Source organism: Panthera onca, chromosome B2, assembly GCF_046562875.1.
Source record: "Panthera onca isolate mPanOnc1 chromosome B2, mPanOnc1 haplotype 2, whole genome shotgun sequence".
Classification (NCBI taxonomy): Eukaryota; Metazoa; Chordata; class Mammalia; order Carnivora; family Felidae; genus Panthera; species Panthera onca.
In genome coordinates, this window is record NC_138343.1 from 31,218,795 (window position 1) to 31,239,975 (window position 21,181).

The window sequence follows — 21,181 nt, forward strand, 5'->3', positions numbered from 1 at the left end:
TTTGCTACTTTGAGGGCATCAAGCTTGCAGCAGGGAAATGCTTCGACGCACCCAGAAGACATAAAAACAATAAGAAGAACATACTGATCGTCCATAATAGGTGTCAATTGAATGAAATTCAGCTGCGGGTATTCAGAGGATCCAGGGGAAAGCCTCTGGGAACAAAACCAGTTTTTCAAGGATTATGGACCTGACAATTCAGATATTGCTGATAGACTGCTTTTGCAATATTATAAAAGTCTCTCCACCACTGCCTACTTATAATTTGAGTTATCTTGAATGCCCTGTTGTGGTTGAAGGAATGTAAAAACCAAAAAAATTGGGTTTGCCAGGGAGCCAGAAAGAATAAAACAGGTGTTTGGTTTTCTAATAGCCATGACTATTAGTTTAATTTCTAGTCATTGTTTATCCACCTTAATGTGTCTGATTCAGGAGTCAACTATTGTCATGCTACAAGGACATCAGGGTTAAACTCTGTTAATGAGGAGTCATGTTTTGCAGAAGAGGAATGGACTTTATCCACATGTGCCATAGTCTTGTAAATACATTTTAAAAAAAGGTTCTGTTTTTATTTTACAATACTTGCTTGCAATGTAATTTAACATATCAAATAAACCAAATTACTTTAACAAATCCTTTGGAATATCCCAGGTCAAAAAAACTTCATATAGAATTTGATTTTTGGAAGTTTGTCAAAAATATCAAAACAGGTTTTAATATATATATTTTTTTACGTTTAATTATCTTTGAGAGATGGAGACAGAGCATCAGTGGAGAGGGGCAGAGAGAGAGGGAGACACAGAATCAGATGCAGGCTCCAGGCTCTGAGCTGGCACCACAAAGCCAGACTTGGGGTTTGAACTCATGAACCGCGAGATCAAGATCTGAGCCAAAATAGGATGCTTAACTGACTGAGCCACCCAGGTGCCCCTCAAAATGGGTTTGAAACCACTTGTCTAAATAGGATCACAGATTATTATGAAATTTAATATTTAAAGGATAAAGAAACTTTTATAATATTTTATAATTATATAATCTTATTAGGATTGGTAAAGAAATAAGTAGAATTGCTTTCAGAGTTGTATTTCTAGTTTTCTAGTAAATATTCATAAGATAAGGAAAGTTGCTTTCAATTTTTTCAAACAATGGTTGTAACTTAAATGGCATCATGGGCTGATCCACCTATTCAACTATAGTATCCTCAACCTGCTTCTTTCCCTCTGGGTCATAGTTTTAATTTTAAATATTTCTGGCAGTATTGAGTAACCCCCGTTGGGTATAAGAAGAGTCTCCAGAGGGCGTGAAGGACATTGCCATCCCCAAATCCAGAGTCATTTCCATTGGCAGCCAAAAGAAGGAACCAACAACCTGCACGTTCCGAGCAGGAAGAAAGCCAAGCTCAGTTCCACAAAACAAGTGAGAAGACAAGTGAGAAAACAAGTGAGAAGGCAATATCTATCTCGGGGAGAGAAAAGGTAAATAACCAATAGGTCTTGATGTGGAAAAGAAGAGACAATAGGAATTGTCAAGTGTCAATTGTTAATTTTATGTTCCTCTCTTTGATGGTGTTTTGGGAGTGATCATGGGGTTCTTGATATCTTTGGTGCAGAAAGGTGATTTTATTAAAGCACAGGGACAGGACCTGTGGACAGAAAAAGCTGCACGGGGGTTGTGAGGAGTGACTGATTATATACTATGGATTTGGGCAGGTAAAGGCAAAAGGGAGGCCTCCAGAAGAACTTTGATATACTAAAGAGGACTCCTAAGATACCTGAGGCCTTGCTATTGTCAAGATAAGGTTGTTTTTCAAGTAAGGCGTTAACATTAGGACAGGAGGAAGTTCCTGGAGAAGTGTGAAACTCTGTATTTGCCTTAAGTATTTGTCAATGAGCTGCAGGTTATAAGGATATTTAATTTCACCTGCCATTTCCTTCTTGCCTTTGTTCCCCACACCACTATGGAGAGGAGGGTGGTATTAGATGTTCCAGGAAACTGAGTCTACAAGCTTCTGGTGATGAGGCTATTGATAAGATTGCTTTTTTCTTGTAATTTAATAAGATACTTGTAAACTGATGGAGACTCAGGTCCTGCAGGACTGTGATCTCTATCAGTTAACCATTTGTTTTCTTTCCTTTCCTTTGTTCTTGGGCAGCCAGGCGTGCCTGAGGGATAACCCACGTAGGGGGTCGGGGGAGTATGCTAGCTTGTACTTTGCCTTCAGCTTGCTTTATGCTCCCTCCTCATCTTTACTGGGCACTACAGATAGAGATTCAGAAAAAACTGTTAAGAATTATCACATTTTGCTGGCTGCCAGTTTTTCCAGGCTATCTTCTGTCTTCTCTGGCATTTACCAGTCTGTTTAAGGGAGTTAAACCAGACTGTTTAAGTGAATAAAATTGCAGTTTACCAGAAAATCTCTGTTTCTTCAACTCTGGGAGGGGCCCAGATAGGGGCCCCCCTTTGAAGGTAGATATGAGGTTGTCTGAGAGACCATTAATGTGGTGGGTTTTTAGTTACAGTTGTGTAGTCTTTTCAGAGTGGAAAACAATTCAGGAGAATTGGCAGAATGAACACTCAGAGGAGAAAAGAGGAGAACAATAGGAGTTCCATCCGTCTCGCAGTCTTTTGTTTTAGGTACCCCTTAAGATCTTTAATTTTTTATTTGCCTTTTGCAGTGAATCTTTCAGTGAAACTGCTTTGAAATTTTGAGTCCTTTTTAGGCTTCTGCTTGCCAACTAAAACATGTATTACATTTTGTTTAATTTGGGAACTCTTGCTTTCAAGTGAACTTCTTAAATCATCTTATCTAATTGGACCATTCCCTGCAATGGCCATTGTATTTCTGGGTTGCAGTTCCCCTGAGAGCTGGCAGCAGTTTGGTAGTGATGTTGTGGTAGGGTCCCCTTGTTATGCCCAGAATTCGTGATCCCCAAAGACCACCAGGGAGCCGAGTCTGATGCAAAAGCAAAAGAGCCTTTATTCGAGCTAGCTCGAGCTCAGTCCCCTACCTGCACCCACACAGCAGTGAGATGCCGTGAGAGAGAGTTTCAAAAGCACAAAGGTTTTATAGGGGTCTAGGGGCAGTTGGTGAGGTAATGGCTGTGGCCTCAGCCGATTGGCTGGGGAAGGGTCATGGCCTCGGCCGATTGGCTGGGGAAGGGTCGGAGCCCTGTTATGCAGGTCGCTGGGCGTGTTTTGATCGGGAAGTTTGAATGGGTGAGCGGGAGGTTACTCAAGGGGAGGAGGCGTGATCTGAGGTTTCTGCAATTTTTCCGGAAAGGGGCTACGATGGGGACATAGTCACTCAAGGTGGAGGACACAGAACAAGATGGAGTCAGCTGGCGTATGTCCGCTCTTTCACCCTCTCTAAGGAAAGAGAAAAAAAACACCTCAAGGCAACCTTGCTATTCACTTACTTGACAACATCCCTCATAACCTTGTAACATGAGAACACTTCATCAGACTGCAGGTTTGTGTGTTACCATATATGGGAGACAAAGAAGAAAACAATATATAAAATACTACGCCACGTGGCATTCAGGGCTCAGTTCTTTGGGTACGAACCCAACTTAGCGGTGCCAGCAGGAATAAAGTTCCTTCCTGGAAAGAAAAGTCTCGGTGTCAAGACTCTCTGTGTGAGAATCCTGCTACGATGTGGGAAACAAAGGCAGAAAAAAAAATAGAAGATAAAATTAAGTTTCCTTATAACCTGCAGCCCCTTGACAAATACTTGAAGCAGGCAGAGTAAAACATTTCTCCAGGAACACTCTACTGTCTTAATGTTAATGCTTTCTAGAGGGAAAAACAACCTTAGGTTGACAATAGCTAGACCTCCAGTATCCTGTGAGTCTTCTTTAGCTATGAAAATCGCTTTGGAAACTTCCCCTTGACTTTACCTCCCCCACCTCCCTCAGTCTCTCCTCATGGTCCCAGGTCAGCTCTTCCTGCCCGTGAATCCTGTCCTTGTGCTTTAATAAAATCACCTTTCTTTTTTTTTTTTTTGCACCAAAGACATCTTAAGAATTCTTTCTTGGCCGTCAGTTCCAGCCCCCACCACCACTCCAAAACCCCACCTGTAGGAACCTAGCTGAACTAACCCACATTTTTGTGTAGCTATGATGTAGTTTTGTAGTGATGGTGGGGTCTGGAGTCAATAGCCAAGAAAGAATTCTTGAGACACCTTTGGTGCAAAAAGTAGATTTTATTAAAGCATGGGGACAGGACTCATGGACAGAAAAAGCTACACTGGGGTTGTGAGGAGTGACAGATCATATACTACGGGATTGGGAGGTGGGTTAGGAAAAGGGAGGTTTCCAGTAGGATTTTCCTATGATGAAGACTCATAAGATACTAGAGGTCTAGCTATTGTTGAGCTGAAGTTATTTTTCCCTCCAGTAAGGCATTAAGAGAAGACAGTCGGGAGTTTCTTGGAGGAATGTTTTACTCTGCCTATCTTAAGTATTTGTCAGTGGGCTGCAGGTTTTAAAGAAATTTATTTTCGTCTACATTTTCTTCTTGCCTTTGTTCCCCACATCACTGTGGAGGGGAGGGTGATGTTAAGGGCTCAAGGAAATTAAGTCTATTGTTTTCTAGAGATTAAGCTATTGATAAGACTGCCTTTTCCTTATAATTCACTAAGGCTTTTGCAAAGTAATGGAGATTCATGTCCTTCATGACTGTGATCTCTATTGGTTAACCATTTGTTTTTCCCTTTCTTTTGTTCTTGGGCAGAGGAATGTCACACATAGCCCACCTGAGGGGAGAGTGGGTCGAAGGATGTTAGCGTGGGCTTTGCCTTCAGCTTGCCTTTGGCTCCTTCATCAGCTATATCTAGCTGCAAATGGGATGCAACTAACATTTCTATCTAGCTGTATTTTGGGACCCTTAACCTGACAGACACCAAGCCAAATTCCTCAAGACACAAAATAAGCTTAGTAAAATTTTGTCATTTTGTTAGATATTTGCAACTTCTAGGACTACAGTTCTTAGACATAAAATAAGCAGATGTGCTAGAAAGTAACACACTTGACTCTTTAGAATTTAAGGATCCTGTTAGCTAAAGCCTTTGGATTTACAGGAGCCACACTAATACCTAAAAAGGGACATGTTGTAAGGTTGGGATTATGCATGTTTTACACTGTACCTCATTACACAAAAGATTTTTTGTGGTTGGCAGGTGACCTACTGTCAATCTAACCCATTCAGTGACCAACTTATCCTATCACAGAGTCTTCTTAAGGCAGCAAGCATTCTAACAGCCTTTAAATGTTCAACCTGTGCTCACAAATTTTTGTGGCTTGTTGGTTTCCAAGGTCCCTACTGGCAATAGTCTTTATCCACACAACACAAGACAAACATGTGTACCTTAATTATTGCCTCCTGCCTCTCAATTCTGTAGTACATGAGAGGTGACTGCGTCCTGGCCACAAGAAGGCCCTGTGCGTAACATTGACAATTCCTGTGGAAACTTCCTGAGGTTTTCCACCTGGGAAATTGTGGCCTGAATAGGAAGGGACTTGGTTCTGTGCAGACCCGTGTGCCAGCACAGTTGGGCTCCAGGTGTAATCATCTGCCAGCTCAAGGGGACCTGCCCTGTAATGGAAAGCCAATTAGATTGGGGTGGTGAATGCAAAAAAGAGCAGAACTCAGAACTGAGGGGCATTTATCCACAGCCCTCGGAAACACAAGAAAGACAGTGAACTCAGCAGATTTGCAAGTAGCAAGCCTGTGTTTTTTGTTGCTTCCAAATGCTGCTGGAAGTTCCCTTCAAATCCCACCACTACCCCAAGTCTGTCAAATAACAAAAATTCAATCAAGTAAATTTTAAATCATGCAGTATCACATCTAGCAAGTAGAGGAGAGCTTCAAAAGACTATGAAAAAAAAAGAAAAGTTTTTAAAGATAGGGAGTGGAAAAAAGGAAATTACTAGCAAAAAATCTATTGTTTTAGATAAGATCATTCCCCTAAGGGGAACAGTAGGGGCCTAACAGTAAATTTGATAGTGGTGACCAGAAAATTGCATGTTGACTGGTTGAAAGTTGCATTTCTGGGGTGTTGAAACCACAGTTAAGTTAGGTATTAAGTCTTAATTTACTGATTTGGACCCTTAACCTAAATGACACCATTTTGGGCTTGTGGCTTTATTTTTAAAGTAGGATAAACTAGAAACTAACAAAGGGGATTCCTAGTGGAGATGGATGGGGATCAGAGTGGAAAGAAGAGTGCTGTATATAGATAGAATTATTGGAAGAGTGTGAACCTCCTCATAATATACATTTGTACAGTTCTTTTTAAAATTTTTTTTTAACGTTTATTTATTATTGAGAGACAGAGACAGAGCATGAGCAGGGGAGGGGCCGAGAGATGGGGAGACACAATGTGAAGCAGGCTCCAGGCTCCGAGCTGTCAGCATAGAGCCTGACGTGGGGCTCGAACTCACAAACTGTGAGATCATGACCTGAGCCAAAGTTGAATGCTCAACCGACTGAGCCACCCAGGTGCCCCCATTTTGTACAGTTCTAACTGATTGGAAACATATTACTCCCTCATAGACTTAAAAATAAATCAGCAAAGATGAGAAAATAACCCTAAAATACAGACAGCAACAAATACAATTAACTGTATTTCTAATTAATGATATGAGCATGCTGAAAGGAAATACAATTAATCTGATTAACTTTTAAATACAGTTATTTTGAGTTTATACTCTCAGGCTAATGATGAGGAGGTATAAAGATTTATTAAACTACAGCTAATGTTTTTGTTTATTAGTGGTATGGGTGAGCAATTCTGAACCTAGTTTTTGTGTTTTGTCTCTCTATTATAGCTTGAATGATAAGTAAACATATTCTGGATAATTTAGCCAAGTCATTTCATGAACATGTTTTCATATTTGGAGTAAATACCTAATGGTGATATTGATGGATCAGATGATAGGCATATATCCAATTTTTTAATTTATTTATTTTTATTTTATTATTTTTTTAAATTTTATTTTTAATTTTTTAAAATTTACATCCAAATTAGTTAGCATATAGTACAACAATGATTTCAGGAGTAGATTCTTTAGTGCCCCTTACCCGTTTATCCTATCCCCCCTCCCACAACCCCTCCAGTAACCCATATTTATGGGTTTGTTCTCCATATTTATGTCTCTTCTGTTTTTTCCCCCTCCCTGTTTTTATATTGTTTTTGTTTCCCTTCCCTTATGTTCATCTGTTTTTGTCTCTTAAAGTCCTCATATGAGTGAAGTCATATGATTTTTGTCTTTCTCTGACTAATTTCACTTAGCATAATACCCTCCAGTTCCATCCACATAGTTGCAAATGGCAAGATTTCATTCTTTTTGATTGCCAAGTAAGACTCCATTGTATATATACACCACATCTTCTTTATCCATTCATCCATCGATGGACATTTGGGCTCTTTCCATACTTTGGCTATTGTTGATAGTGCTGCTATAAACATGGGGGTGCATGTGTCCCTTCGAAACAGCACACCTGTATCCCTTGGATAAATGCCTAGTAGTGCAATTGCTGGGTCGTAGGGTAATTGTATTTTTAGTTTTTTGAGGACCCTCCATACTGTTTTCCAGAGTGGCTGCACCAGCTTGCATTCCCAGGCATATATTCAATTTTTAAAGAAACTACCAGATATTGTGCAAAGTGCTTGTATCATTTATATACATTCCTATCATCAATGTATGGAAGTTCTCATTGCCTCATAGTCTCTCAACATTTGGTGCTGTCGCTCTTTTTAATTCCATGTACTGGTGGGTGGATAGTGGCATCTCATTATGGTAGTGTGTGGTTTTAATTTGCATCGTACTAAACACTTTTTTTTTTAATGGATACATACACTCTTATGTTTATAGCAGTGTTACTTATAACAGCATTATTTACATTATTTACCAAGAAATGGAAGCAGCCCAAGCATCTATCAATTGATGAATGGATAAAGAAGATTCCACAGTAGACTATTACTCAGCCATAAAAAAGAATAAAATCTTGCCATTGACAATGACATGAATGGAGCTAGAGAGTATAATGTTAGGTGAAATGACAGAGAAGGTCAAATACCATGTGACTTCACTCATATGTGGAATTTAAGAAACAAAACAAATGATCAAAGAAAGAGACAAACCAAGAAACAAACTCTTAATTATAGAGAACAAACTGATGGTTACCGGAGGGGCAGGGTGTGGAGGGATGTGTGAAACAGGTGATGGGGATTAGGGAGTGCACTTGGCATGATGAGCACCAGGTGATGTATGGAAGTGTTGAATCATTATATTGTACACTTGAAACTAATATAACATGTATGTTAGCTACCTGGGATTAAAATAAAAACTAAAGAAACCCCTCACTTTTTAAATGTGTTTATTGACCATTTGTGTGCATAACATGTCTTTTGTTATGTATTCTTTGGCAGTGCATGTTTTTCATATCATGTTAACTTATATTGCATTTAATTTCATTTTTAAATTACCTGTTGGTAGAACATAAAAATTTCATTAGTTTTGTATAATGATAATGTGTCTAATGTTCTTTCCAAGTGTCCATGAAGACACTACTTTCAAATAAGGTCACAATCATTACCAAGGATTAGGACTTTAACATATCTTTTTTGGGGACATAACTCAATCCATAACAGATATTCATATGCAAAAAAGTTAAACTTGACTCAAACTCTACACCTTACAAAAATCTAATTCAAAATAGGTTATAGATCTGAATATAAAATATTAAATGGTTAAACTTTTTTTTAAAATTTTTTTTAACGTTTATTTATTTTTGAGACAGAGAGAGACAGAGCATGAATGGGGGAGGGGCAGAGAGAGGGAGACACAGAATCTGAAACAGGCTCCAGGCTCTGAGCCATCAGCCCAGAGCTCGACGCGGGGCTCGAACTCACGGACCGCGAGATCATGACCTGAGCTGAAGTTGGACGCTTAACCGACTGAGCCATCCAGGCGCCCCTAAATGGTTAAACTTTTAAAAAAATTATAGGATAAAATCTTTGATTAAAAAAAAAGTTTTTGAACCACCACAAAAAGCATGATCCATAAAATTGAACTTAAAAACTTTTCTCTGCAAAATATAATGTTAAGAGAATGAAAAGACAAGCTTCAGGCTGATGAAAAAATAATTGCAAATTATGTATGCAACAAAGGACTTGTATCTAGAATGTATAAAGAAGTCTTAAAACTCAACAATGAGAAATGAACATGCTTCTCAAATGGGCTACTTCCAGAAACAGATCCACACATACATAGTCAACTGAACTTTGACAAAGGTGTAAAGGCATTTCAATGAAGAAAGGAGAGTCTTCTCAACAAACGGTGCTGGAACAACTGGACACCTATATACAAAAAAATGAATCTACATATAGACGTTACATTTTTAATAAAGCGAATGAAAAAAGGTCCAACATCATATGTCATTATGGAATTCCAAATTAAAACACAGGTGAGATACCATGGTACACCTATCAGAATGGCTGGAAGCCAAAACTGAATACTGTCAAGGATATGAAGCAACGGGAGCTCTAATTCTTTGCTGAGAGTCTCGCACTGGGATCTCCTACTCATATTTACCCAAATGAGTTGAAAACTTATGTCCACAAAATGACCTGCACTTGAATAGCTATATCAGCCTTGTTCATAATTGCCTTAAGTTGGCAGGATCCAGAATGTCCTTCACCAAGAGGATAGATACACACACTAAGTGTGGTAGATTTTTATGATGAAATGTTATTGAGCACTAAGAAGAAATGTGCTATCAGGCCACAAAAAGACATGGAGAAACCTTACATGCATTTTTTTCTCAACGAAAGAAGCCAGTCTAAAAAAGCGACAGATCTGTACGACTTCAACTATGTGACATTCAGGAAAAGGCAAAGCTATAAGAATGGTAAAAAGATCAGGAGTTGTCAGAAGTCAGAAGAAGGAGAGGAAGAGTGGATGGGTGGAGCACCGGGCATATTTAGGAGTGCAAAACTATTCTGTATGATACTGTAATGATGGATACATGACATTACCCATTTGTCAAAACCCCCATAGAAGGTACAACTCAAAGAGCGGGTCTAATGTAAATGTTGCGATTTAGTTAACAATAATCTATCAAATTGGTTCATCAATTTGCATTTAATTTCATTTTTAAATTACCTGTTGGTAGAACATAAAAATGTCATTAGTTTTGTATAATGATAATGTATCTAATGTTCTTCCCAAGTGTCCATGAAGGCACTACTTTCAAGTAAGGTCACATTCATTTGTAATATCAATTGTAACATCAATTGTAACAAATTCACCACTTCAAGATATTACTAGGTGAAACTGTGTACATGTAAACTTTTTGTATTTTCTGCACAGTATTTTGGTAAGTCTAAAACTGCTCTCCGAATAATATCTATTGAAATGTTTAGAAAATGAACTATAGATTTGAAGACACTTCATCTAGAAGATACCTAAATGGTAAATAAATGCATGAAAAGATGTTGCCCGTCATTACCCATTAGAAAAATTGAAGTTAAAACTTAGTGAAATACCACTATATAATTATTATCATAAATAAGAATAAGTAATAAAATGAAAGTACCAGATGCTGGTAATGATGTGGAGCAGCTGGAGCTCTCATACATTTCTAGTGGGACTTCACAATGGTAAAGCTCCTCTGGGAAGAGTTTGGCAGTTTTATACAAGGTTGAAACTACTCTTACCAGATGACCTAGTAATTCCATTTTTAGCTATTTGCCATAAAAAAGTGAAAAATGTTTGCACAAAAAAGTATACATGATTGTTTATAGCAGCTTTGTTTATAACAACCCTAACCTGGAAACAGCATAAGTGGCATTCAGTGGGTGAACAAAGATTGTGATGCGTTTATTCAATAGAATACTACCTCAGCAAATATTAGGAATGAAGTACTAATGCCTATTAATACGGATGAATAACCAAAAGCTTCATTCTGAATGAAAAGCCAATCTCAAAAGACAACATACTATATGATTTTATTTTTGTGACATCCTGGAAAATACAAAAGTATAGGGACAGAAACCTGATTAATTTTTTCCAGGTTGGGTATTTATGAAAGGTTTGACTACAAAAAGACAACATAAAAGCACTTATGGAGATAATGGAACTTATGTCATTGTCTTATCTCCTGAATGTAGTGTGGCCACGTGAGTCTATAAAAAGTCAGTTTTACTGCATAGAAGTTAAGAAAATGTCCTCTAAAAATATAAATGGTGGTAAGGAAAGGCAAGAATAAATCAATCTCTCATAAGGGAATGAAGAGGATAAAAAGTATAAGGATGAAGTTCATGCAAAGAGAAGGATAAGTTGAAGGATAAACTAGAAAATATTTGCTTCCCTGTGAATGTCTTACTGATTAGACAAATGAGAACACTTCAATTATTCATGTATTTGAAACTAACTTTATTTTTTTGCATATCACTTTATAAACATAGTACAAAACCAACAGGTACAAAAGAGTATAAAATAAAAGGCTCTTCTCCTATCCCTGCCTTTGTCAGATATGAAAGAAATTGCAACATTGTATGGGCAATCACACAGACTAGTTCCTTGTGTATATTTATAGTAATAATGGTAATAATGTGATTATATAATGTGAGTATATAATGTTTTAATAATGTGATTATATGAGTGTGTATATATATTGTATATACATACCTATATGAATATGATTATATGAATGTATGTATATATATATATATATATATAATATTTTTTTTTCTTTAAACATAGCATAAGTAACATACTTTAACACGCCATCCCATGCCTTTGGGGAGTCATTTATGAAGGAGATAAAATGTTAGGGAGAACCAGAAAGAAGATTAAAAAAAAAATAATTTGCTTTTGGTATAGGAGAATTCATGTCATGACCTCATGCTTCAATCTACACTGACCTGCAGGTGGTAGGATGCTCCTAATACAGGAGAGAGACCACAGTAAGGATTATGCATTGGGCACTGGACAGATGGTCAAACTTTTTGAATAACCAAGCCAAAGCCTGAAAAAAGGCCTTAGAGACACATTAAAAGGACCTTGAGAGAAGGTGTAAATGTGGGATTTATCCGTCATATTGTAGAATGAGATACATCCACCTTCATAGTCTAAGAAAATACACACTCTGGTAGGGTGCTCTTTTAGAGTAAGCTGCATTTCTGGAGAAGTGAGTACCCAGTACTCATCCTTGTAAGACCTGATGGCCCAGAAACCATTCTCAGGTTTCACACAAATCTTCCCCTGCCTCATTGCATTAGACCTGCATATTCCCAGGTCCCAGGCTCCACTGTCTCTGACATCTACTTCCCAGTACCACCTCCCTGAGGTGAATACTGAGTGACCCAGAACACAGGGAAGGGAATTCAATCTCTGTGGATCTTTAGGTAGATCTTGAGATTCCTCTCCACAGGTTACACATTTGTTGCCTTCAGACAAGACGAGGGCAGCATGGGCTGTGGCTGGATCCAGAATAACATTCACTGCAAAGACAATAATATTCTCTGAAAGACAGAATATTCTTGGAAAGGGTAGAATGATCCTGGAAGCAGAGATAGCTGTGTTAGCCTGTGATATCTTGTAGCTGTGGAAGGTGTATATATTCTCATTGGAGTTTTTCATTTGCCCTCCAACTTCTGGGACTGAGCTGGAGCATAATGAGTAGAGTCCCTCCTAGACCAGACCATCAGGGAATGACTCACCAGCCTGGAAAAATTCTTTCCTCCAGTCTGAAAAAAACATAAATATTCATTATCAGAACTAATATTTGAATTTATTGGCACAAGAGGTAATTTCTTCCCTCTAATCCTTATTTTGTTAATGTTTCAAATTTATTTGGTAACTTTTGCTTGACCCAAAATTTCTACTGCTCTTCTTGTTAAATATTCCCATAAGAATGAATTCCTCTAACTTGTACTTTATGTGGTATAGACTAGAGATGTTCCCAAGATAGTTATCCTCTTCTTGAACAGGCAGTGAAATTACATGTCTCTACTCCCCACTCCATTGCATTTAAGTGAGTTCATGTGACTGAGTTATGGCCAATAAAAATGTGCACAGAAGGAACCATACCATTTCTGGGCTTGACAACAAAATAGCTCATATGATATTATTTTTCATTCTCAATTTCACTATAACACTTCTTCCCCAGGTTATAAAACTAAGAGTAGAAGTCCTAAAAATGGAGAATACAGAAGAGAAGGAACGTCCTGGCTCTCGGAGTTACTATTTTGAAGAGAGTTGCCCAGGAGAGCCACAGAACCAGATATATTCATATTATCATTTGCAGGAGTGAGGAATACCAAGCAGTTCTGCTAACCATGGAGATGTAGGAGTCACTTTTTATCAAAGTCTAAGTTAATTACACTTCTCAATGCAGAAAGTACTGCCTAAAAATGAAAATGAAGTACTGTAAACAAGAAAATGTGTGGTTTGGTTTAGAGATTAGGTAATAGACATGACAAAACAGATAAAACTGTCTACAAATATGGACATCGATAATAAGCAGAGAAACATTTGCTAAAACTGTTGCCTTTATGATCATTTGCAAAGCATATCATATGTCCTAAACAGACTGTAGATCTTAAGGAATTGATTTGAGAAGAGAGCATTCACTGAATCTATTATTGACATTCTATTAAAAACTATTCATTTTCATATGCTGTTGAATTCGATTAGCTAGTATCTTATTAAGAATTTTTGCATCCATATTCATCAGGGATATTGGCCTGTAGTTCTCTTTTTTTACTGGGTCTCTGTCTGGTTTAGGAATCAAAGTAATACTGGCTTCATAGAATGAGTCTGGAAGTTTTCCTTCCCTTTCTATTTCTTGGAATAGCTTGAGAAGGATAGGTATTATCTCTGCTTTAAATGTCTGGTAGAACTCCCCTGGGAAGCCATCTGGTCCTGGACTCTTATTTGTTGGGAGATTTTTGATAACCGATTCAATTTCTTCGCTGGTTATGGGTCTGTTCAAGCTTTCTATTTCCTCCTGATTGAGTTTTGGAAGAGTGTGGGTGTTTAGAAATTTGTCCATTTCTTCCAGGTTGTCCAATTTGCTGGCATATAATTTTTCATAGTATTCCCTGATAATTGTTTGTATCTCTGAGGGATTGGTTGTAATCATTCCATTTTCATTCATGATTTTATCTATTTGGGTCATCTCCCTTTTCTTTCCCCATGATCAAGTGGGATTCATTCCTGGGATGCAGGGCTGGTTCAACATTCGCAAATCGATCAACGTGATACATCACATTAACAAAAAAAAAGAGAAGAACCATATGATCCTGTCAATCGATGCAGAAAAGGCCTTTGACAAAATCCAGCACCCTTTCTTAATAAAAACCCTTGAGAAAGTCGGGATAGAAGGAACATACTTAAAGATCATAAAGGCCATTTATGAAAAGCCCACAGCTAACATCATCCTCAACGGGGAAAAACTGAGAGCTTTTTCCCTGAGATCAGGAACACGACAGGGATGCCCACTGTCACCGCTGCTGTTTAATATAGTGCTGGAAGTTCTAGCATCAGCAATCAGACAACAAAAGGAAATCAAAGGCATCAAAATTGGCAAAGATGAAGTCAAGCTTTCGCTTTTTGCAGATGACATGATATTATACATGGACAATCCGATAGACTCCACCAAAAGTCTGCTAGAACTGATACATGAATTCAGCAAAGTTGCAGGATACAAAATCAATGTGCAGAAATCAGTTGCATTCTTATACACTAACAATGAAGCAACAGAAAGACAAATGAAGAAACTGATCCCATTCACAATTGCACCAAGAAGCATAAAATACCTAGGAATAAATCTAACCAAAGATGTAAAAGATCTGTATGCTGAAAACTATAGAAAGCTTATGCAGGTAATTGAAGAAGATATAAAGAAATGGAAAGACATTCCGTGCTCATGGATTGGAAGAATAAATATTGTCAAAATGTCAATACTACCCAAAGCTATCTACACATTCAATGCAATCCCAATCAAAATTGCACCAGCATTCTTCTCGAAACTAGAACAAGCAATCCTAAAATTCATATGGAACCACAAAAGGCCCCGAATAGCCAAAGTAATTTTGAAGAAGAAGACCAAAGCAGGAGGCATCACAATCCCAGACTTTAGCCTCTACTACAAAGCTGTCATCATCAAGACAGCATGGTATTGGCATAAAAACAGACACATAGACCAATGGAATAGAATAGAAACCCCAGAACTAGACCCACAAACGTATGGCCAACTCATCTTTGACAAAGCAGGAAAGAACATCCAATGGAAAAAAGACAGTCTCTTTAACAAATGGTGCTGGGAGAACTGGACAGCAACATGCAGAAGGTTGAAACTAGACCACTTTCTCACACCATTCACAAAAATAAACTCAAAATGGATAAAGGACCTGAATGTGAGACAGGAAACCATCAAAACCTTAGAGGAGAAAGCAGGAAAAGACCTCTCTGACCTCAGCTGTAGCAATCTCTTACTCGGCACATCCCCAAAGGCAAGGGAATTAAAAGCAAAAGTGAATTACTGGGACCTTATGAAGATAAAAAGCTTCTGCACAGCAAAGGAAACAACCAACAAAACTAAAAGGCAACCAACGGAATGGGAAAAGATATTTGCAAATGACACATCGGACAAAGGGCTAGTATCCAAAATCTATAAAGAGCTCATCAAACTCCACACCCGAAAAACAAATAACCCAGTGAAGAAATGGGCAGAAAACATGAATAGACACTTCTCTAAAGAAGACATCCGGATGGCCAACAGGCACATGAAAAGATGTTCAACGTCGCTCCTTATCAGGGAAATACAAATCAAAACCACACTCAGATACCACCTCACGCCAGTCAGAGTGGCCAAAATGAAGAAATCAGGAGACTATAGATGCTGGAGAGGATGTGGAGAAACAGGAACCCTCTTGCACTGTCGGTGGGAATGCAAATTGGTGCAGCCGCTCTGGAAAGCAGTGTGGAGGTTCCTCAGAAAATTAAAAATAGACCTACCCTATGACCCAGCAATAGCACTGCTAGGAATTTATCCAAGGGATACAGGAGTACTGATGCATAGGGGCACCTGTACCCCAATGTTTATAGCGGCACTCTCAACAATAGCCAAATTATGGAAAGAGCCTAAATGTGCATCAACTGATGAATGGATAAAGAAATTGTGGTTTATATACACAATGGAATACTACGTGGCAATGAGAAAAAATGAAATATGGCCTTTTGTAGCAACATGGATGGAACTGGAGAGTGTGATGCTAAGTGAAATAAGCCATACAGAGAAAGACAGATACCATATGGTTTCACTCTTATGTGGATCCTGAGAAACATAACAGAAACCCATGGGGGAGGGGAAGGAAAAAAAAAAAAAAAAAAAAAAAAAAAAAGAGGTTAGAGTGGGAGAGAGCCAAAGCATTAGAGACTGTTAAAAACTGAAAACAAACTGAGGGTTGATGGGGGGTGGGAGGGAGGGCAGGGTGGGTGATGGGTATTGAGGAAGGCACCTTTTGGGATGAGCACTGGGTGTTGTATGGAAACCAATTTGACAGTAAATTTCATATATTAAAAAAAATAATAATAAAAAAAAAAAAAAATAAAAAACTATTCATTTTCAAAATAATCGTTCACCTTTTTTTTTCTGGCATAAATCAAAATAAATAAAAACTCCCCAAAATGGGCAATTATCAGAGTTTTAAAAAGTGACATTTTCTAGGCCAAGAATCAGCCCACCAAACTTTTTTGTAAACACAGTTTTATTGGAAGACAGCCATACTAATTCATTATGTATTGTCTATGGCTTCTTTGTGCTACAAGGCACCATTGAGTAATTGTGAGAAGACCATATAGCCCATGAACCCTAAAATATTTACAATATAGCCCTTCACAGAACAGATGTGACAATCACTTTTCTAGACCACCCAAGAGAAGAGATGAAATTAAATACAGTTTTAGCACAAAGGAATAGTGCAATTTCTTTATTGAACAAAGTGATTAAGGAAAAGAACAAATGAAGATGATGGACTTTTCACAGGTGTTTCAGTAGCCTCAAGAGAGCCAACATAAAGGGAGATATATAAGAAAATAAATTAGATGGTCAGATATGTCTATAGTTACTTTGGATATGGTTATTGATACATGAAACTAATTGGGAGAAATGTATAAGAAACTTACTATATTTGGAGGAAAATGTCAAAAATAACATGAAACAAAGGATCTCTGGAATGGCTGAATGAATGGCTTCATAAATCCTTTCCCCCAGTGCAGCAATAAGACTGGAAAAGTTCTCAAATTGGAATTTTTGAATTCTGGAAATTCGCAAAGGGAATCAAAAAAGGCACATAGCAAATTGAGAAACACTCATTTAGGGAAAAGTATTTAAAATGATTAATAAAAGAATGTCCATAAAAGGATATTCTCTGATTACAATGGAATTGTGTTGGAAATAAGCAAAACAGGAGCAAATTTTAGAACTAAAGAAAACCTTGATATTAAACAATATATTTATAAATAATCTATGGAAGAAAAAGAAAAATGAAAAGAGAGTTTAGAAGATATTTTAAATTGAATGAAAATGAAAACACTACATACAAAAACTTATTGGATGTGGCTAACAGCAGTGCCTGGAGGGAAATTTAGAGTTTTAAATGTCTGATATAGAAAAGGAGAATTATCTTAAACCAATAAACTAAGCTTCTTGAAGAGACTAAAAAGTGAAGAGTAAACTGAGCTTGAAGCAATTGAAAGTGAGAAAATAATAAAATTATATTAGAAATCAATGAAAAAAACTCTAAGTCTAATATTGACCTTCTCAGTTAAATAAATGTTCCTTCTTAGAAAAGTCAGCATAGTTTACTGCTCAATAAGAAACACAGGCGCTTCCATCTCTTAATGTTTATTATTTTTGAGAGAGAGCGTGAACAGGGGAGACACAGAATCTGAAGCAGGCTCCAGAGTCTGCACTGTCAGCACAGAGCCCAATGCGGGGCTCAAACTCACAAACCAGAAGATCATGACCTGAGCCGAAGTCAGATACCAAACCAACTGAGCCACCCAGGTGCCCCCAGGCACTTGTTTTGATGAGCACTGAGTATTTTACATCAGTGTTGAATCACTAAATTGTACACCTAAAACTAACATTATACCATAGGTGTACAAACTGGAATTTAAATAAAAAATTTTAAAGAAAAAGGCAAAAATAAAGAAGTAAATAAATAAAGCCACAACAATCAACACACACACACACACACACACACACACACACAAAAGAGGGTTTTGCAGGAGAGGACATCATTATTGAGCTCTTAGAAATTAGAAGGCTAAAATGGGATTTCTGTGAAAATCCCTGTGTCACTAAATTAGCCTTAGATGAAATGCACAAATTCTTTAAAATACAAATTACTGAAGATGACTTAAGAAATAGAAAATCTAGACAGATCTCTAACAAGTAAGATATTTGAATTATTAATTATAAACTTCCCACAAAGAAATTCCCAGGCCCAGTTGGCTTTACTGGTGTATTTTATCAAAAATTTAAAAAGTAAATAATAGCAATATTTAACACAATCTTGTAGAAAATAAAAGTGGGTAAGATATTTCTCAACTCATTCTAAAAGTTAGTATTACCTTGATACCAAAGCCAGACAAAGACACACAAATATCCTTCATGAATAGAAGTGCAAAACTCTCAATAAAAATTAACAGTGTAACAACACATACAAAAAAGATTATAGACCACTGCCAAATGGGGTTTGTGCCCAGAATGCAAGATCAGCTTAATGTGTGAAAATCAATTAATGTAGCAAGTTATACTAATAAAACAACCAGTAAAATGGCATAATCATCTCAATAAGCACAGAAAAAGCATTTGATAAAATCTAATACCTATTTGTGATTTCAAAAAATCATTAAATTAGAAGAGCAGTTTTCAACCTGATAAAGTGTATTTATGAAAAATTTACAACAAACAAAATACTTAATAGCAAATAAATGAATTTTTCACACCATAGTAGGGATCAAGACAAGCACGTCTGTTTTTGCTATTTCTATTCAGCATTGTAATGGAGATTCTATGCAGTCAGGTTAAAAAAAAAGAATTAAAATTTTAAAAAAGAAGCAAATCTCCTTTTTTTTTTTTTTTTTAAAGTAGCCTCCACCTCCAACATGGGGATTGAACTCATGACCCTGAGATCAAGACCTGAGCTGAGATCAAGAGTTGGATGCTTAACTGACTGAGCCACCTAGGCACCCCAACAAATCTCCTTTTATTCCCAGTTGACTCATCATTCCTGTAGCATTATCATACAAGTGCCCACAAAAGTCTGCTAGAACTAGAACAAATTAATGAATTCAGTAAGGTCACAGGATTAAAAAAAGTAAAATACAAAAATTAATCATGTTACCATATGTTAACAATGAACAGTCTGAAGTGAAATTAAAACTATTCCATTCACAATTACAAAGAAACTGGTGCAGCCACTCTGGAGAATATATGGAGGTTCCTCAGAAAACTAAAAAAAAAAAACTACCTTACAATCCAACAATTGCACTACTAGGTATTTACCCAAAGGATACAAAAATACAGATTCACAGGGATACATGCACCCTGATGTCTATAGCAGCATTATCTACAATAGCTAAACTATGGAAAGAGCCCAAATGTCCATTGACTAATGAAAGATAAAGAAGATGTGGCATATATATGTATATATATGTGTATACACACACACACACACACACACACACAGCAATATTACTCTGCCAAAAGAAAGAATGAAATCTTGCCATTTTGCAACAACATGGATGGAGATAGAATGTATTATGCAAAGTGAAGTAAGTCAGTCAGAGAAAGACCAATACCATATGATTTCATTGATATGTGAAATGTAAGAAAGAAACAGATGAACATAGGGAGAAAAAAAGAGGCAAACCACAAAACCGACTTTTCACTATACAGAACAAACTGAGGGTTGCTGGAGGGGAGGTGGGTGGGGGAATGGGTTAAATGGGTGATGGATATTAATTAAGGAGGTTACTTGTGATGGGTACCAGGTATTATACAAATGATGAATCTCTAAGTTCTACTCTTGAAACTAATATTACACTATATGCTAACTAACTGGAATTTAAATAAAAACTTGTAACTGCAAAAAAAAGTGGAAGTATTCTAAATGCCTATTATCTGGGAGAATGAGTGAGCATAATGTAGCATATGCATACAATGGAATACTACCTGGCAATATAAAGGAACAAAATACTAAAACAAGAGTCTCAAAAACCTTATGCTAAATGAAAAGAACAGAATAAAAGACCACATATTACATGATTCCAATTATACATGTCCAAAAGGCAAAGCTGTAGAGAGTAAGAAGAGTAGGGATTGCCTGAGCCTAGGAAAGGATTGGCAGAAAATGGAAACAAAAGATCTTTGGAGATGATGGAAACCTTATAAAACTGGATTTGGTGATGGTTGCCCAACTCTGTAAATGAATTTAAAAATTATTGAATTGATTTTTAAAAAATGAGTGAACACTTAAATGTATGGTATATAAATTATATCCAATAACACTTTCAAAAAAATGAGCTCAGAGTAAACAATTCTGTAAGCGTGAAAGGTATAAAGCATATTTTGTAATAGGAAATTTCTGCAAGCCAGAAGTGTGCTATGCCACTATACATTTGATGTGAGGGAGAGTCAAGGGTCACTAAGGACAATAGAAAGCAAGTTGCATCTCAAGAGCAAAATAAGGATCTAAATAATCAGGAAAATTCTTCCACCTTTAGAATAGAGCCCTTCAAAATATGGCCTGGTGGGAATCCGTACTCTATTGGTAAATGATGCCTGCTGTGCTTTCTCCTTATTCTAAACAGAAATTTTTATTCCATGTTTTATCCTCATTTGTCTAAGCATGGAATGGAGGGTGCAGACGATTCCTGTCTTTGAGTACACAGATTACAAGATCCAGAAGAGTTACATCAACTGAAAGAAGAGCATCTCTCAGAGATCTCGGCCTTTAAATCAGTTGCAGTGACCCCATGGACCCTTGGCTTCTCTTTTTGAAAAAGGAACAAGTTAGTTATATACTGAGAAAGAAACACTAAATTGATCTTTGGTTACCTGAAAGATAGCTTGTAGAGATGATAAAACCCTAGCAATA

The 21,181-nt window shown here is 37.2% G+C and overlaps 1 protein-coding gene across 1 annotated transcript in view; it reads right to left on the reverse strand.

Moving 5' to 3' along the window:
- Positions 1-11,978: 11,978 nt before the first annotated feature.
- The window catches only part of LOC132677577 (butyrophilin subfamily 1 member A1-like), a 38,617-nt gene continuing 29,414 nt past the window's right edge, over positions 11,979-21,181 (reverse strand). The window contains exons 12-13 of the mRNA XM_078446456.2: positions 12,728-12,754; positions 11,979-12,508 (exon numbers count right to left, since the gene is read on the reverse strand). Of these exons, the coding sequence (XP_078302582.2) occupies positions 11,979-12,508; positions 12,728-12,754 (557 nt within the window). The remainder of the gene's footprint in view (positions 12,509-12,727; positions 12,755-21,181) is intronic.